Here is a 17,771-nt window from a genome sequence, read left to right on the forward strand (position 1 = left end):
CCACCCAGACAGCACTAGCGGAGCGCAGAGCCCGGCCCCGCCCGGGCCTCGGGTGCAGAAATAAGGAGCCAGGCAGTAAAGGACAAAATCAGACTTTGTTTATTAAAAAAATACTTTACAGGAAAAAATTCTATGCATTCCGTTGGACTATTTTACAAAGAAATAGCTTAACAGTTTGACACTCGTGTACAGTCAGCTACTGACAGAAATGCACTGCGTTAAGTATTCACACAGAGGCTCGGCGCTCGCCCGAAGCCTCTGAAACACTTGCTAATGTCAATAAATATACTAAGGCCGCACAAAGCAAACAGTCTTCCAGGCAATTGTACACGTCCTCTGTAGGCAGAGACCTTAGATAAATTAAAACCACAGAAAAAAAAATCGTAGCTGCCAATCAAAATCAAATTAAATCACAAAAAACAGCAATACAGAAGTCTCTTTACATGTTGTACAAAGAAATCAGAAGCATACGTATTCCTCCAAGCCCGAGCGCCCCACGGGCGCCTCTCCACCCTGTGCCGTCGCCCCGCGGTGCCGCACACCACCGGCGAGTCTCGGCAGCAGCACGAGCTCCGGGGAGAGGGGCCGCTTTCGTGGGAGTACAGACAGGCATCCCCCTCTTCTTGCACCCCTTAAGCAAGTACAGAGCTGCTAACACTTAGCACTCCTCGGAAACTACAATTTCAGAGTTTATTACTCAGTTGATTCAGACCTGAAAATGGTAGGCCATGCCAGATTAAGGACTTGAGCTCACGCCTGTGGGAAAAGCTCTGACAACTAGCCTTTCTTTTCCAGGGAAACTAGACTGTAACACGCAGGAGAACTGACACGGGTACAGTGGGAGCCCTTTTTCTGTATGGCAAGATCTACACCTGTGAAAAACGTTGATTATAAATCCCCTGAGAACACTTCGCCGAGTGTCCCACCTTCCTGGAAGAGAACGTGCCAAGTATCTGTGCAAAATGACTTGTAGCATGTCAAGGAGAGAGGACGCTGAAGCTAACTGGTATTCCAGCTTTAAACTGCATTCTCCTAGTCCACTTCTGGCCCAGCTGAGCTACTCACCTTTATCCCAAGTAACATTTTTAGTCAACCGCATGTTAAAGTAGAAGCCTACGCCCGAGTGCTGTATCTCAAAGCTGATCACCCCTTACAGAGCAAGGGCTTGGTCAATTACCAGTTGTCTCCAGTATAAAGCAGGAGCATTTTCTCACATATCATAGGGCAGATCCTCATAAATGGGGCATTGAGGATTTACAGTAACTGACCAGCACTTTCATATTTATGAACTGTTCAGTATATCTCTGGGTGCTACTGAGAACTATTAGAACAACCCATGAAATTTGCCAAAGCTTGATTACCTCATTATGTAGGCTGTTCTATAAAGTCTTACATAGAAATTCTAACAGCCAGCTATTTAACGTGAGGGATATTCAGAAATATTTACTTGGACCTGCTGAGAGACTTGTTTTGCTCAAACACTAAGTGGCTTGAACTCATTACTTCATTTCTAGACATCTATAGCTTACAAAAAAATCAGTATTCTGCATGTCTTGTTCTGGAAAACATTTGCATCTTTCACATCACGGCATTGTTCTAATTCTGCTGTTGTTTTCAGTGCAATTTGAAGCTATCTTGAAACAACGGCTAGGCAGTATAGCAATCAGCTTCATAAGCAATCCCTCTCATACTTCACATCCACAGCAGAGGTGGAGCTTGAAAGTGGTATGTCCTTTTGGTTAAAGCGTACCAAAGCCAATAACGTACTTAGGCAATAGATTTTTATAAATTTGCTCCTCTCTTCCTCAATCTTCCAAGCATGCTAGAAATCAGCAACATTCAAGCCATTTGAAGATACGCTTCTGTATTTAAGTCTGACATTAGATATTAAGTTAGTAATTGAACAGAACATAGAGAGAGCATGATCTTATTGGTCATGTCCCTCTATCCAAAGAGCTAAGTCAGGGCATTCTCCTGGTATTTCAGGCTGTAGTCACAGATTTCACTAAAGCTACAGTTTTGAAAGCGACATGAGCCACTCTGGTGGTCTTCCTTTATCCATTTGAAAACACACTACTAGAATTTACAGAGGACTTCCAAATTGATTCCCTCTTCATTCTATTTCAACTTGCACTATAAAACAGACAAGTTGGTATATGGGGGTTCTTCATCTGTTTATTCTGCCTTTAAAGTTATGTTTGCAGACTTGCTGTAGTATCTGCAGATTTGTCAGTTCCTGAGTGATTGTACGCAGTGCTGGCTGTCAAAGAATGGCCACCTTATTGATGTACCTCTACTGACACGACCAAAGAATAGCACATGTGAGAAGTGAAATGGGCACTTGGAAGACTAGCAGACTTTGTAAAAAGGAAAGAACACCCTTGGGTAATACGATCTTTGAATGTGAAGGATGAACTGAAACCACTATTGCCTGTGAGGAATTTTACTTTGCACAACCCTTAAAGCTATGAAATTCCTCTCAAAGTAAAAAGTGGAAAAACCCACCAGAGAACAGACGGCTCATTTATGAACCAGTCTGGGTCATCTAGAATTTCTGCTAAGATTAAATTACACCCCTGCATGAATCACATTACTTTTCATCATAAAAGCTTTCCATTCTAACACCTTATTTACACAGATTACTAAACAAGTCACTACCACTTCAATCTGTAAATTAGTTTTAAATTGAAATATTTCCTAGTCCTCATTTTTGTACCGAAGACAATACATACATACACGTAAGGAGTAATACAGGTTCTAACTAATCACTGCAGTATCTTCTGATGATTATTTTTCTATCAGTTTAAAATAGTGACCTCTACACTGAGGTGCTAATATGTATATAAAAGCCTACACAAACAATATTGCACAAAGTAAGATTTATAATAGAGTAACATATTTTAGAGACCCTTATAAAGAGAAGAGTAATAATTGATATTAAAAAGATGCATCCAGAACTAACACAGCATCTTTGCTTTTGTCTAGTCTAACATAGTGTTTCAAATCTTTCCTACCTCAGTGAGGATTAGAACAAATAAACTTATCTGGAGACAGCTTAAGTTGCACCAAAACCCAACTTGTACTCTAAATGTGGGGAGGGGAAGGGAGAGAGAGAAAGGGATGGGGCTTTTCCTTTTGATGACCGGAAAAGGCAGTAATAAATGGGGTGAGTGAAAGTCAAATACAGATTACACATTAACATCCAGAAATATTGAAAGATTGTTTAAAAACTGTTGATAGCTGACACTACATATTTAGCACGTGCCACTGATTTCTCCACAGTACCTGGGCACCCAGAAGCTACACATGGAAACAGAAGTCCAATGCCGTAATACTTTTTATTGTGAAACGGTAATACAGAACTTCCTAGAGTAAGGACAGCCTTACTGTGTAAGTCAGTTACCAACTCAATGCTAATATATAAGTGCATCAGTACAAGGGGAAGTGTGGTTCCATTGGACACATTACGACCTGACCAAAACAAGCTGCCAAGTTGGTTAGTATTTTAAAGCCTTAAAGTGCTCAAAGATAGCAGTTTCCTCCACAAGACTACCAATAGGTTCTTTAATTTTGACACTAGTATTAATCATGTTCAGGGAAGATGTATTTTGGAAGCAAAACCCTCACACCAAACAACATAAGCAGTGCTATGAAAAGTATTAGGTCAGTAAGTCATTGCATTTCAACAGGATCAGACACTTTCTTCAGTTAATTTTACAGATCACCTGTGTAGGAACTGTAAGAAGTAGAGATCAATTCCTGTAGCCTGTATATAAACCAACATGTCACGAACAGACATACCAAAAATTTCACAAATCATCAAAAGTGCTGTGCTTTTTTTTTAAGCAATTAAAATGAGATGGGAAAGTCACTTTGCAAGTCGTCTACAAAAGCATCACTTTCTGGTGAAGATTAGAGATAAAGTAAAAGCAGGGAAATAACACTGACCAATATAGTTCAATCGTTTTATGTTCCTGGAGGAATTTCAGTCTGACTTTGAGGAGATATTCAGTATCTCTCTACTTAAACAGAAAGAAGTGGTAGACCACTGTTACAGGTTGTACTAAGGGGTTCAAATACAACTTGAATTTTGCATAATCTGTGTAAAAAAGATATGCTTGACATTTTGGAATGTCACCTTTCTTTATAGAATTATAGGCAAGATTTCTCCAATAAAACATAAGCCAGTTATAAAACTATAACTTCACATCAAAATTTTAAAAAGTTGTTAAAAAAATGTTTGATTATATACATATCACACAGAAGAGCCTGCATGATCCTGTGGATTGTGTTGCTGATCAGACTCTATTTTAAAACCTGGAAGGGGCTGGGCCACCTGATCTGGTTGCACAAGTCCTGATATTGAAGAAACAGAGGAGAGCACCCCTGTTGTAAGCTGCATTTCTATACCTGGTTCTTCAGACTCTACTTTTACACTCACGCACTGGGGTTCACCTTCTGACACTGTCTTTCCAGGAACACTACTGTTCAAGCTTGAATTGCTTTCTGCGTTTTCAGAAGTTTCCCCCACAGGGTGATATTGTTTAAGTCTTATGTGCCAGGCTAAGCTGCAGACTGCTGACACTGTTTTGAACTGATGAATGACATTTCTGGGGATGAAGTAGATGTCATTGTCACACAACTGAATTCTAGCATAGCGAATGCCTTCCCGTCTCATTTGGTTTAGTTTGGCTTCATCCACCCATTGAACACACTGGGAGAAGGAAAGATGGTACAGTTAGTGGTCTACTCTGTTTAGAGCAAACAGTTCAGTATCCACCTATTTTCAATGTACTTTGTGTCTAAATGAGAATGTTCCTGCTTAACAGGTAAAACTTGGAATTTAAATGAGAATTGGACTTTTAAAACATAATTTAGCTAACATGCACACCTTAAGAGGACAGTGAACAGTTAAGAGCATTCTGCTGTTATAGTTGAAAACAGTAAGTTTGACATGAGGCTGCACTGTTTTGGCCGACAGGACTGAGTTTAGATGCCTTCACATCCTAAGACAATCAGTATATTAGAAAGCAGAAACAGGCATACACGACTTCTTAATCAACTTCTACCTGTTCCTATAGCACATATTATGACTTGCAGCATAAATCCCAGCTTGGTGGAAGAGTAAAGCAGTTGGACTAGATGATGGTTGTCGGTCCCTTCCAACTGAACTACTCTATTCTCAAACATGAGGGGGGGAAGTAGCCCAAGAGGGCTGTGAACCGAGGGCCACTAAGGATACAAAAGGGCTGGCTACACAGTGAACCTGAAACTGTCAGAAGCTACTTCCAGAATGCTAAGAATGAGCTGTCACTGGGGAAGATTCAATACCTGTGACACTGGAGGTTCATGCAGGTCCAGCTGAAGTCTCTGCACAACATCAGTGAAATCTTCAGCATGAAAACAAACCACATCTTTGGTTATACGAGGCTGGTCACTCCTAGAAAAAGATGAGAATTCCAGGAATTTTTAAAACATTTGCGTTAAAGTACAGCTCTTTCCAGCAGAAAGTTTCATTGAACCATTGACCTATTTCAGTTTTACACTGTGCACAAAGTCCCATTGCTTCTTAATACAAGTATTATTTTGAAAAGGAGATATAATTTGTAGATTTTTTTTTTCATTTTACTTCTTTCTTGATGCATGCACAACAGAAGCAATGTTTTCATGGAGAAATACTATACTGAAATGACCAAGAACTAGGTTCAAATTGCCACTATCAAAGTTCTCTGCGTGTTCTAGGAACCACATTTGCCTCAATTCTTCTATTCTGTAACTGGACAGAGTAACTCTGTACTAACAGAAAAACAAAGTAACTCTGAAGCTGAAGCAACGAGGAGCCAGGTTTTATTTAACTGCTGCGAATCAGGGCAAAGGAAGTTCTGGCACCTTTTATTCATATGAAAATCTAATGATATTGCTAATGATGCTATCCAATTTCTACTGTAGTTACTAGAAAGAACAATGATGCAAGTTTAGTTTCTGTGCAAGGTCAACAGCAACATCCTGGGTACATGAAATGAGAAAGCACTGTAGCTGTGAAATTAATCACATTAAGTTCTTAGATTACTGTTACAGAAGTTAGCATTAATATACCTATTCAAAAAAAGAACAATTGCAGATGATGGTCCAGGCATGGTATCTTAAGGCTTCTTTTGTACATCACTAAAATTTTCTGCAAACTGCTGTTATAACTTTTCTACTGCCTCAAGAGGAGGGAAAAATAGTAGGTATATAGCTTGTCCCTTTCTAGCTCTAGACAAAATGTATCTCATACGGTTTAAACCATTTCTTTGATTAGGCTTGTTTTCCAAGGAATTTTCTTTAACAGAGAAAGCGTTTAGAATTTAAGATTTAGAACTGCATTTCTGTGGCACTTACCATTCCCCAAACTGTACAGCCTTCAGCACACCTACAGCCGCTGTACTCTGCCAGTCAAAGCCTTGACCCACGTGATCAGCGTGAGCTCGTGTTCTGTCTTCAAACAGAACCTCACGGGGCTCGCTGGTCCGAGGTAGGTACTGGAGATTCTTTATTTCGTTCATTGACCTACAACACGATAAAAAGACATACTAAAAAAATGTTTCAGACTACTCAAAAATAACTACTTGACTAGAATAATCTCAAAGCTCTGTGTGCTGCAGGCTTCAAAATCAAAGACCAAAGCACTTCCCTCTGATTTCTTCTAGGTGTTTATTCAACAAGAGATTGAAACAAATACAGCACAGTACAATTCAGATTATGAGATCCAACTTCATAAAATAAATCTCATGACCAAAAAGATTTTTCTTCACTTGTGCTGAAAGAATTCTTCCGGGAAATTAATGGTATGTAAAATAGAGCTATTTCACTAGAGTTTTACGACAAGTTTAGTTATGTGGGAGTATGTCCAGACATTCTGCTTGAAATCACAATTAAAATATGCTTCCAATTCTTTATCTCCTAAAATTTGTTCTACAGCACACTCTTTCTGAGAAAGATAGCAAGTATATATGTACACCACAATACTTGCTGAGCCGGCAGGCAGTATTAGAAGTGCTTTAGCACTAACATTAAAATGTGACATGAATAGTGTAAGGATCTCTGCTGTTTTAGAGCGTTTCACCTGCTCCCCCACCAAATTAGTTCTTTCTGCAGAAAAAAAGATGAACAAAACTCTCCTGAAGGATACTAAAAAAAGTTTTCAATCTTAAGAAAGCATTGATCTAGGGCCTACCTCTATGAAAAGTGGTGAAATAAAGTAACCATAACATATGTCTTATCCACTGAGCCAATTTGAAACAGAGATTAAAATGAAACTTAAATCTGTGAGTTAGCTTCCTGAAGAACTAGCCACACATGAATTATTTGGGTTTTGTTCTTGTATCTAACACAGGCATAACTGCAATGTTTTACCTTTAAAACAGAAAGGAAAACAAAACATTACCGGCGCCGTTTGAATGGCGATTTTGGCATATCAGCTGTTGGGATCATCTGCTCTCCTGGCCTCACCCACATTATGGGACCATCATCACTTTGTGACCTGCACTGAAGTCTGAGACTAGAAAGAGTACCCCAGGGCAAAGTCATCTAAAAGAAAACAAAAACAAAACAACCCACAAAACACACATAACACAAAACACTGGGTGAGATAGAAAAATGATGCCTTTGGTAAAGCTCGTTCAAATTTGCTGTCAGAAGAATTGCACAGAAACTAAAATAAATTCAAGAGGTAAAATATATTCCAAGCTAACTTCATCAAACTTAGTTTTTAGGGAATTAGTTATGTACTGCATATATAAAAACTATAGTTAAGTTCTAAATTATTCACGCAACTGTAGCTACCTAATTCAGTACCTTTCACTTGGACACAGGAAAGAATGTACCTCAGCAGCTCAAACGATAAGCACATCAAGACAGAAAATACTTTATGGTTCCTAATTACTTGGAAATACATAAAACTTAGTAATCATTTAAATATCTACATCGCTCTAAACAAAACACCACAAATTACTGCTTACTCTGAGAAACGGAGATTCTTCTAACATATCTAGAAATTCTGGGAAGTAGTCCCCAACTTCTTCATCCACTGCTCCAACGAGACTGATCTGCCGCATCGGTCCTGCTCTGTAGGTTCCACAGCAGTACGTTCGATTGACCTGAGTCAAAGACAATACCAGCACAGCTTTAATTCTGTTACGAGAGATTAAAATTGACTGGTATAATACACTACACCACAGCTGCAATGAATCTTGGACTCATCTACATCTATTTTATTAGAGATGCCTTTGGGAATATGCACAGAGACTGTTTAGAACAGAGGCCCATAGGGTATCCCAAGAGAAATGAACTCCTGTCTGCGTGACTGCTAGGAAATACTTCCAAAGTTTGGATAAGAGCAAGTTAGTATTTGACTAAATCAGGAGCAATTCAGCACTTCTAGGCTGACCTGAAAAACCCACCATGCAAAGTTTCATTGTGACTCAGTCTTTCACCAGCAAACTTAAACTCTCTACTGATTTGTGCAGTTATCTGTTGCTTCTGCATTTCAACCTGTATGTTGTTGAAGCATGCATTCTTTTTCAGTCAGGTCGTACAGGTCTTTACCCTATGACTGCAGTGAAAAATCTGGGCATCCTTCACACAGTGGTTTAGGCAATATTGCTATAGTTTATCCACAAAAATGGACAAAAGATTGAGGAAAAGAGGTCTAGTTAGAAATCCAGTGTTAGTTTACAACAATTTTAGGATTACCATTTGCAGTATAACCTGCTGTCACTGCTGTGGCCAGAAACACTTTAACCTCACTTACAGCTTTTTGCCACCCTCTGCAGCACAGACTGCCCCACTTTCCCAAGTCATCTGGGAGCTTTTCTTGCCCATCTCCCATTCCCAGAGGTGAACCACTGTCCAGACTCCAGTGTTCCCTAGTCTCGTCCTAAGGACTGCAGCTACAACATGCCATGTGGCCACAGAGTAGGTTTTATGTAGATGCAACAGCTACTCAACCTTAAAAGATCAGAAAATCTGCCATGATTAGTCTGGTTTGTACACTCAGTTGTGTCTGAGCCCCAGCCTTCTACCACTCTTCAACGGCCTCTCTACATTCATCAAGTGGTTCTAGTGGTGAGCAACTGCAGCTGATCTCCACGGCTACATGGTGGGAGAGGTGCAAAGGACAGAGGATTACTGATAAATTTGCAATTTTTAGTCATGTTCAGGAAGTGATACCTTTTAATTCCATTTATAGAAATATGTATGAAGCAGCTTAGTTTTAGGTTTTTTAGTTTTAAGTTTTGCAGTTTAGCCAACAAACCAGATGTAGTTAAACTACTCCATGAAGTTGTTAAAGGTAAATTAGGGAAGAGTTACAGTTACTGCTGCAGTTTTATCCTCTAGCAGCAACCATAGATATTTAGCTGCTTAATTACAGGAGTTTAATTCACTCCTACTTCCAGAGTCCTCCTTTCATTAGCTTTGTGTATATGCAGTTGGCAGTTCTACATTGATTGCACACATTTGAATTAAAAGCTAACTAGGAACCAAAGACAACTTCAAATACATCTTTATTCCTCAGCCTGCACCACATGTGCTGCACCACATGACCTCTACCTTCACACATAGAAGTTTACATCCCAAGTCACTCAGAGCTTCACCATGCAGCTCGAGCACTCTACCTTCAGGTCCACCGAGACCACCAGCAGCAGAATGGGCACGTACTACCTTTCTGGGTTGGACCATACAGATGTATGAACCAGGCACTATCTTCAGAGGCTGTGAATTCTTTTTGTCTGTTGCCCTAAGAAAGTTAAGTCTCCAAATCCTATTAGAACATTACTGGTGTTAGATATGAACCTCTACCAGTAAAGCAGAATGATTTCATCAGCTAGCCAGAATACAATTCTGAGCAGTAGTATTGGAAAACTACAGCACTAGTCTAGTTCTGTGCACCCACAGGAGGACTGAAATGCACTGGTTCTTAAGTCAGCTAAGTTTAACTGCCTGGTACTATTAAAGGAAGTGGAGATCAACTACTTCCAGATGAGACTTGTTCCATTGAAACCACCTGTTGAGTATTCATAGTATTTCACAGGTGTTTATCACAAGTTAAAATGAATAACAACACCATATGCAGTTTTTCCTTGTAATGTTTTCAAAGAGAATGAAAAGTAGAAGCTTTTTTTTTAATGCACTGGAACGCAATGAAAAGTAGAAGAGAATTCAAGAGTTATAAAGGAGACACTAGAAATACTTTAATGTAATCTTGGATTTTAATGTTTTGCTAGTTTAATAGAACTTAAATATATACACTTGAGAACTAAAACCAGGATGTGTTTACACTGAAAATGTGTACCAACTTGTGACAATCTCCAGCAGGCTGTCATATTCATCTCAAGCACCTCAATCACAGGGGGAGTAGTCTGCAAGTTTAATATGCTGTAAACAATTCCTTCACACATTGTTTCTTTCTCATCCTTAATGCCTCCAGAGCAGCACAAATACAAAAGCTACTGGTTAGAGGTTAGCAGTCTCAAGAATATGGAATATGCCAAGACTTTGTGTATAACAAGTATGTTCACAGCCATCTAAAAGAACAGGCATCTTATTCAAGTGACACCAAGCCACACAACTAAAGGAAGACCAAGTAACCTGCTTCCTGCACCTTCTTGCAAACTACTCTGACCTTTCATTTGCCAAGTGCTCTAGATGCACTCTTAGCAGCTATTTCAGTTTCAGAGTCATCTTCATACACCCCTGTTTTCAGGGAAGAAAGATGATACTATGAAATACCTGAAGTCCCTTTGTTACAGCCATTAGAACCTTGTTTAAACTTCAGTTCTTCTTTAGAACCTTAGCTTGGGTCATTCTAGTTTAAATGGCTCAGAAGTTAATAACTTATTATAGAAATGAAGGTGCTGTGGTAATTTGTTCACTGTGCTTCTTCATGAACCTTAGTGGATCACACAAGTACTAACTGCTACTATCTATGGATCAGCTCATGCACTCTCTTTACTGTTGTAAAAGGACCATTGGGCTAGGAAGACTACTCAGGCGTCCTGTGCCCTTTCAAGATGCCACACAGCTATCACTACCCTATGTATCCCCTGCTCCATACAGGATCACACTAAGAGTGAAGTTCTAGGCATATTTAAAATCAGCTCTTCAGTGCTCATGGGGACATTTTAGAGCAGCTGAACGATGTGCCTATCAGTGTTTCACACTCTTGAGCGAGAACAGAAGTAGACAGCATCAGTATTTCCTGTAGAAGTCATAGATCTGGTTTTTCATGTTATTCAGATAATTCAGACCCCTGCCTCATGAAGGGTTAAGCAAGCAGTATAACTCTGAAGGGTAAGAGAACATACAGAGGAGGCATAAGCTGGAGACAAATGAGATTAAGTTTCAGAAGTTTCTCTCTAGTTTCAAGAAAAGCATGAATCAGTTGGCAGTGACTGTATTTTAGTACGTCAAGTCAGCTATAAAACCAGCCATGCAAACACTTTGCTGCAAGGAAGACAACAAGAACATAAGGCAGCTTACTATTTACAACAGAAGGAGGAAAGGAAGACAGCATGTCATGCCATTACATCAAGGGTTGTATGTTCAGCTAAAGCCTGTCAGATATTTCAGCAAGACCACCAAGCATTATTTATATGGCTTAAGTGACAAACCAAATTAAGTTTGCAGCACAGCTGCACAATTTCTCCATTTCATACTTCAATAGCTTCTGCTAAACAAAAATAAATTGCCCTTCCAGAATAGATACTTTTGTCCAGGAGTAACAAAAGTTAAGATGGGGCAGACAACCAACCTATGATATGGTTCATTGCTCTATCCCTGACAGCATGTTGCAGGAGCAGGAAGACTTACCCTATTATCTCCTGTTGGCTGCTTCTCCCACCTCCTTCCCAGAAGGAATAGCAGCTTATGCAAAACTTACGTCCCCCAACTCTTCCGTGGCCTGTTCCCAGAACACCCAACTCCTTTGTAATAGTTTAACTGTTCTTTGGACCATATAGAGAACTGATCAGGCTGTTGATCAGTTTCTTGGAAAAAAAGCAGAAGTGGTTTTTTAAGTGTAGATATATTCCAAGTCACTGAGCAGACCCAGAAGCAGTTGTACTGAAACAACCAAGGGAAAAAATATGAGTTCATCCTAGCTGCACTACTAAGAATGTTCAAACTGAAGTATGCCCTTATGTGAGGAAAGCTTACAAATTACTGTTCAGTAGTTTGAGTATTGAAAGCTTAGTCCAAGTGAATAGCTCCAAACTAAAGCTTAGCTTTAGCTCTAAGTATCAGAACAAATGAGCCTGAGACAACGCAAGCAAAAAATCCAGAGAACACTGAAGCTTAATTATTTTAATATACAGAAACCAGTTACTACCAATACACATTGGACTGCTTTTTTATAAACATTCACTTTACACTGTTCTCACTGCCCTGAGAGCAAAGGAATTCACCTTGCAAGGCAGTTAATTATCACTGGATTTTTATGAAGTCTTCCAGATTGAAGTCCTTATTTTGAGTTGGAGACACTTCCTAATGAAATTGTTTGTCTGAAAAGGTACACAAAGCAGCTCAATGTTGTACAAGCCAAAGGTCACATTACCTTTCAGTTAACTTGCAGTTTACAGATCAAGTTTTGATTTCTTGACACCAACTCTCCAGAACTAAAGACTCCTAATGCTCAAAATCCCCTTGCCACAGTACAGTTCAGTATAGCAAGCAAGTTCATGCATACAGAAGGTTTGACGGAGAATGGAGGGAACTTAACTGAGCATCCCCGGTTAAAAACAGTATCAGTATTACAGCATACAACAATACTATTACATGCTTAATCTGCAAAGGCATAACTGTAAAGTGCTTTTGTATTGTACAGTCTCTCATACAGGAAGGTCCAGGAGTGAAGCTTAGCCAATCTGTTCATTCCTCAACAGTGCTGCCAAGGAATAGCAGTAAAATAGCCAGACTTATCCTCCCTGTGCTCTCTTAAGCCAGGCATTTTAGCCTCCTCTATTTAAAGATAAGCTAGCTTGTAAAACTTGGATTCAACTATGGTAGGTGCACGCTGCTAAAATCCACCATCTATTTAAATGCATGCCTAACCTAACTACTTTACTATCATCTCTATTCTCTGAAAAGTCCTGTTTCAGCTGTCTTTAGAGTTGCAACAACTCTACTTCTCTATATGTTAGTGTGGCTCACACACTGAGCAAATACTTCCGCCAGAGAGGATTAACCAGGTCACGCTGAAGCTGGTTTAGAGAGGTGTTTTAGACCAACTGAACCTTATATCATGACTCAATCTTAGTCAAGTTTAAACAGTACTTAAAATAGTTAATTGAAATACCAGCACGGACTGTAACCCAGGGAAGCCTCTTATTTATTACCATACATTCCTCACACGTATTTATAGTGTAAGCTATTCATGTTCCCAAGACCAAGAAAGCGTAACTTCTACATAGCCAATTGGCCCTGTTTAGCCATTTTAGGCAATCATCACATGTACTCAAAGTAAATTAGAATGTAATCATGACATCAAAGAACACTGATAAATCACTAACATGGAACTCTTTAAAATCTAACCTATGGACAAGTTTCACATCTGCAGAGAACAGCTGTGTAGTGTCCAAAAGTGTTCTTGCTGATGGCAGCAGTTTGTATGCTCGTCAGACAGACTGGATTTGGAGTACTACACACTCCGATGCAGCTCTGTCAGTGTAAAGAATTACTTAAACCAAGAAATAGAAGATGGTTTAAAGTAAGTGCTGCAGCAGCTATTCCTTGTCAAATTCATACGCTGTCAGAATTACTAATTTAATGGTATCTATGATGAATACTGGAAAGTATTCAGAGACTCCAAAAGTGACAATGCAGTAACTTTCTGTAAAGCAGTAACTGTTTTTTAATGGAAAGTTTACTTATAAGCATTTGGTAAACTCCAGAGAGATCCAGATAACCCATACACAAGCATTACTGTTTCCAAATCTGCTGCTAAAGGTCTGTTCCAATAGTACTAAGGTGCACTCCACTGCAGGTTTTTCCTTCCAACAGGTGAACCAAATTAAGGTCTTGAATGAAGATTTTAGAAGTAATCAGCAGTGTGAATCTGTTCTCAGACTAGACTACACAGGAAGAAGTTTTATTCTATCTGAAACAGAACTTGTTTAAACTAATGTTGCTGTATGTTCACAGGTATTTCTAAGCTTGATCACAAGAGTTAAATACAAGGGTTTCATATGGGAATCTTGAAATTAGCTTAGTTATTACTGTCACAGCCATTTAAGCTACATAAAGATATAGTTTGAGAATATAAGATAGTTTAAGCCTACTATAGAAGTTAAGGTAGCCTATAAAATGAAAGCCTTTTTCACAGGCAATTAAATAGATATTCTAACCTTCTCTCTGAAGATGGAAAGTTTAAACACCCAGCATCAACTACTGATAAAATTAAAACGTTAAAACATCTTATTTTTTGCGAATAACTGTATACTGAAACCTGAAAAGTACTATCATTGCAAAAAAACTAGCTCTGTTGAATAGAAAAAACAGCGTTAGTATTTTCAGTCCATACAACTCTTCATGCAGACTTCCCTATTGTTTTGAACAATGTCAGTGTTCTTCCATGTTTAGAAGACCAACTGAAAGCCTGCAAGAAGATCAGTGCAGATCTTGCTCAGGTTATAGTCAGCCATGTCTGAAACATCCCTCCAGTGGGCACAAGAGAGCTTTAAGCAGAAACAGGAACCAACAGCACCGTAACAGTAGCCCCAAAATCATCTTTTTCATCTGCTTCAAAAAATATTTGTGCCTCACCTATTTAGGCCACCCCTGCTCTGGATTAATGAGATTAATCAAACCTAGGTGCTGTGCAACTTTTATGCCTTTGAACAGTTCTTACCTGAGAGTGAAAATTTGAAATCGTTGTTGTTTCAATGTCCTTCTTGCCCAAAATTTCCATTTTCACTGGAGTGTTGGGAAAGTTAAAAGCAAAGTAATCCAGGAAGTCTGGTAAATAAGCAGCTGCTCCATGTACTATGGCTAAAGCATAGTAAGCTGCATTTTTATCATTTTCACTGAATGACAACGCAAGAAACTCTTCTGCAAATCTCTCCATCTCCACTGGAGACAAAAATGAGAGTTCATCCATGTAAGCATGAAGGACCAGAGCACCACCATTGGACTGATGTTCTTCATGAATGAAGTTACTAAATTTAGTGCCAGTTTTCAAGAAGCTGCTGCGAACAGAATGCTCCTGGTGTGTCACAAATGGTGTTTGTACCCCCTGGGGTATTCGATACTCCTGCATACCCAAATTCAGTCTGCAGAGCTGCTCATCCTTCAGATACCTGAAGGATTCCTTGTTCATTTCTAAGTTGTCACACTGTCCTTGAGACAGAGTCTCTTTGTCAATGCGAGTAAGCCCAGCGCATACCGTCTGCACTTCTTTGTTGTACATCTTCAGGCGTTTTCCCCTCATATCTTCCCGGTGTTTCTTTTTCTTTTTTTTCTTTATCTTCTTCATAATAAGACCATCAGCTCGCTGGGTTTTGCCATTTTCATCTGGAGTTTCTGGCAGCAACAATAAAGAGATGATTAGAGTTCTGCAGTTGCAGCACATTCACCCAAAAAGAAGTAAGACCTCTCATTTGCTAAAGCTATCTATTCCCAGGAAGACTGACCAACAGTAATACCTTGACTTTTGACTTACAAGACTTAATTATGCAACAAAAAATGCAGTGCATCTAGTTTTTATGCAAGGGAAACCTCGAATTAAGGAAAACTGCCAAAACTCAAGCTTAATATTTTAGAAATATTTCATTTTTTAATAGATTTATTAGAACACCTCTAAAATGAGTCCATATTTCAGAACTTCTATAATTAAGTACATTAATAATGTCTGACATTAAAGGCAGTGCCATGCAGGGGAAGACTATGAACAAGTATGCATAACATTTAAACATTAAGACTTTAGTTACAGAACACTTCCCTGATTTTGGATACACAATATAGAAGCAAAACAGAGCAACTGAAGAGGTACCAGCATTACTGACATTTAGAGGTAAATACTTAAAGCAATTAGCTTTCTGGCAAAAAAAAAAACAAACCACCATAAAACCCCCCCTTAGACTGCTGATCTTTTGTATTAAAGGATCCAAGCCATCACATCCACATCTTCAGCTATCTTTTGCTAGTCTTATAGTTAACCATTCAGTTAATTCAGAGCTAGAAATTAAGAGTTTGGGCTTGGTTTTAAGGTTTATCAACCTGTACAAGGCTAAAGGTTGAAAGATAAAATGCAAAAAAGTAGTTCTGCTAGGCAAAATGTAATAGTTTAATTGCTCATATTTTAGGAATAAAAACTAAGTTAAATAATATTTAGTAAGTGAATGTAGTTAGAAATCTCAATGGCCCAGCTGTTAAAAACTCAATTGCCAAACCAAGATTTTCATCTGCCTGAATCAGAACTATTTCACACCGACAACGCACACAAACTCTAAGAGCCATATTACCAAGACAGTGACAGGGATCAGAACAATCTGCTGCTGAAGGTAACATCTGCCTGGAAGATGCAGTAGCTAAAGTTTCAGTTTCCCACAGCACAGTGCTTTGTGCTAACAAAATTTCCTTTGTCTGCAAAGCTATCAAATTTGTATTCCTTCTTTATTCTCTTGCAGCACTTGAAGAAAAAAAAAATTACACTGATCTATGAGAAAAGGTGTAGTGATAAACGCATCTTCAAGTTATTTAGTCTAACCACAGTATTTAACTATACCATTACTAGTTTGGTCTCTGAGCCCTTTGGTAAAGACAGCTGACCTTCGTAACAGCCTGGTGTAATGAACAGAATTACTCATGAAGCGAAGAAAGAGTTGATTGCTTAACACTAACTTCATACAATTGTCTTAGGACCTGAAATACAAGTTTTCACACTACTGGTCTTAGCCTTCACAAACAACAAATGCCCTTATTTTTATATTACAGCTAAGGAAACCAGGAAAAGAACGGTGGTATCACTTGCTTTGGCAAGTCAACTGAAACAGCCCTTTGAATAAACTTTTCTGGAAGTCTCAGAAGTTAAGTGTGCCTAAGGTTTCTCAGTCACTAAGCCCTCAAGTATAGGTACTTCTTTACTAAGTGCAATGAACATACTAACCACAACGATCTTTGTTCTGGTGGGACCAGAGATTCTGAGCTGAAGCTAAAGAAGAGTTTCACACGCCATCGCTGAACTGCTGGCAATACTTCCCTGCTGATGTATCTACACTAATTTTTAGTTGTTACAGGTGTCTTATTTTAAGCATTTCTCATTTTAGATATAGTTTAAAAGCCTCAGACATGCACTAGTTTTAACTGAGTTTATCTTCCTGTTTGAAGATGTTCCCTAATAGCAGGCATACACCTAGCACTCTGGGCATCTTGGAACTTCCAGTGATCACTGATCTATTTGCAGGAAAACAACAGCTATCTTAACTGTCACTGTACACAGCAGAGTCCCACTACAGTGAGTAACCTCTGCGTTAAGTGAAGCTAGACAGTGACATTACAGTAATGCCTGACAATCTTGATGGAAATACAGCTTTAATTATTTCTTTAAATAAATGGAAGGCCTCCAGTACCTCAAACACAAAGAAGGCTATAGCCAGGCCATCACACTATGGGCTCCCACAGTGAGGCAGAATAACAGGAGTGCCAATAACTCAGCTAGTCTAAAACCATTAGACATCACATAACTGAACACACTAGTATCACTACTGAACAGCAAGAACACTGGAGATGTTCATTGT

The 17,771-nt window shown here is 39.0% G+C and overlaps 1 protein-coding gene across 5 annotated transcripts in view; it reads right to left on the reverse strand.

Moving 5' to 3' along the window:
* LOC104049174 (protein PHTF1) overlaps positions 1-17,771 on the reverse strand; it is a 32,076-nt gene that overhangs the window by 12,558 nt on the left and 1,747 nt on the right. For 4 of the 5 annotated variants that reach the window (XR_010376098.1, XM_064472053.1, XM_064472055.1 and 1 more), the window contains exons 2-6: positions 14,885-15,555; positions 8,001-8,138; positions 7,427-7,569; positions 6,382-6,549; positions 5,332-5,440 (exon numbers count right to left, since the gene is read on the reverse strand). Coding sequence is in view for 4 of the 5 variants with exons in the window: in XM_064472053.1 (XP_064328123.1) it covers positions 5,332-5,440; positions 6,382-6,549; positions 7,427-7,569; positions 8,001-8,138; positions 14,885-15,555 (1,229 nt within the window). In the remaining variant the exon portion in view is untranslated. Of the gene's footprint in view, positions 1-76; positions 4,715-5,331; positions 5,441-6,381; positions 6,550-7,426; positions 7,570-8,000; positions 8,139-14,884; positions 15,556-17,771 lie in introns of those variants that run through there. The other variant, XM_064472058.1, reaches the window with a different exon arrangement.

The sequence above is a fragment of the Phalacrocorax carbo genome, chromosome 23 (genome assembly GCF_963921805.1).
Source record: "Phalacrocorax carbo chromosome 23, bPhaCar2.1, whole genome shotgun sequence".
NCBI classification, from domain to species: Eukaryota; Metazoa; Chordata; class Aves; order Suliformes; family Phalacrocoracidae; genus Phalacrocorax; species Phalacrocorax carbo.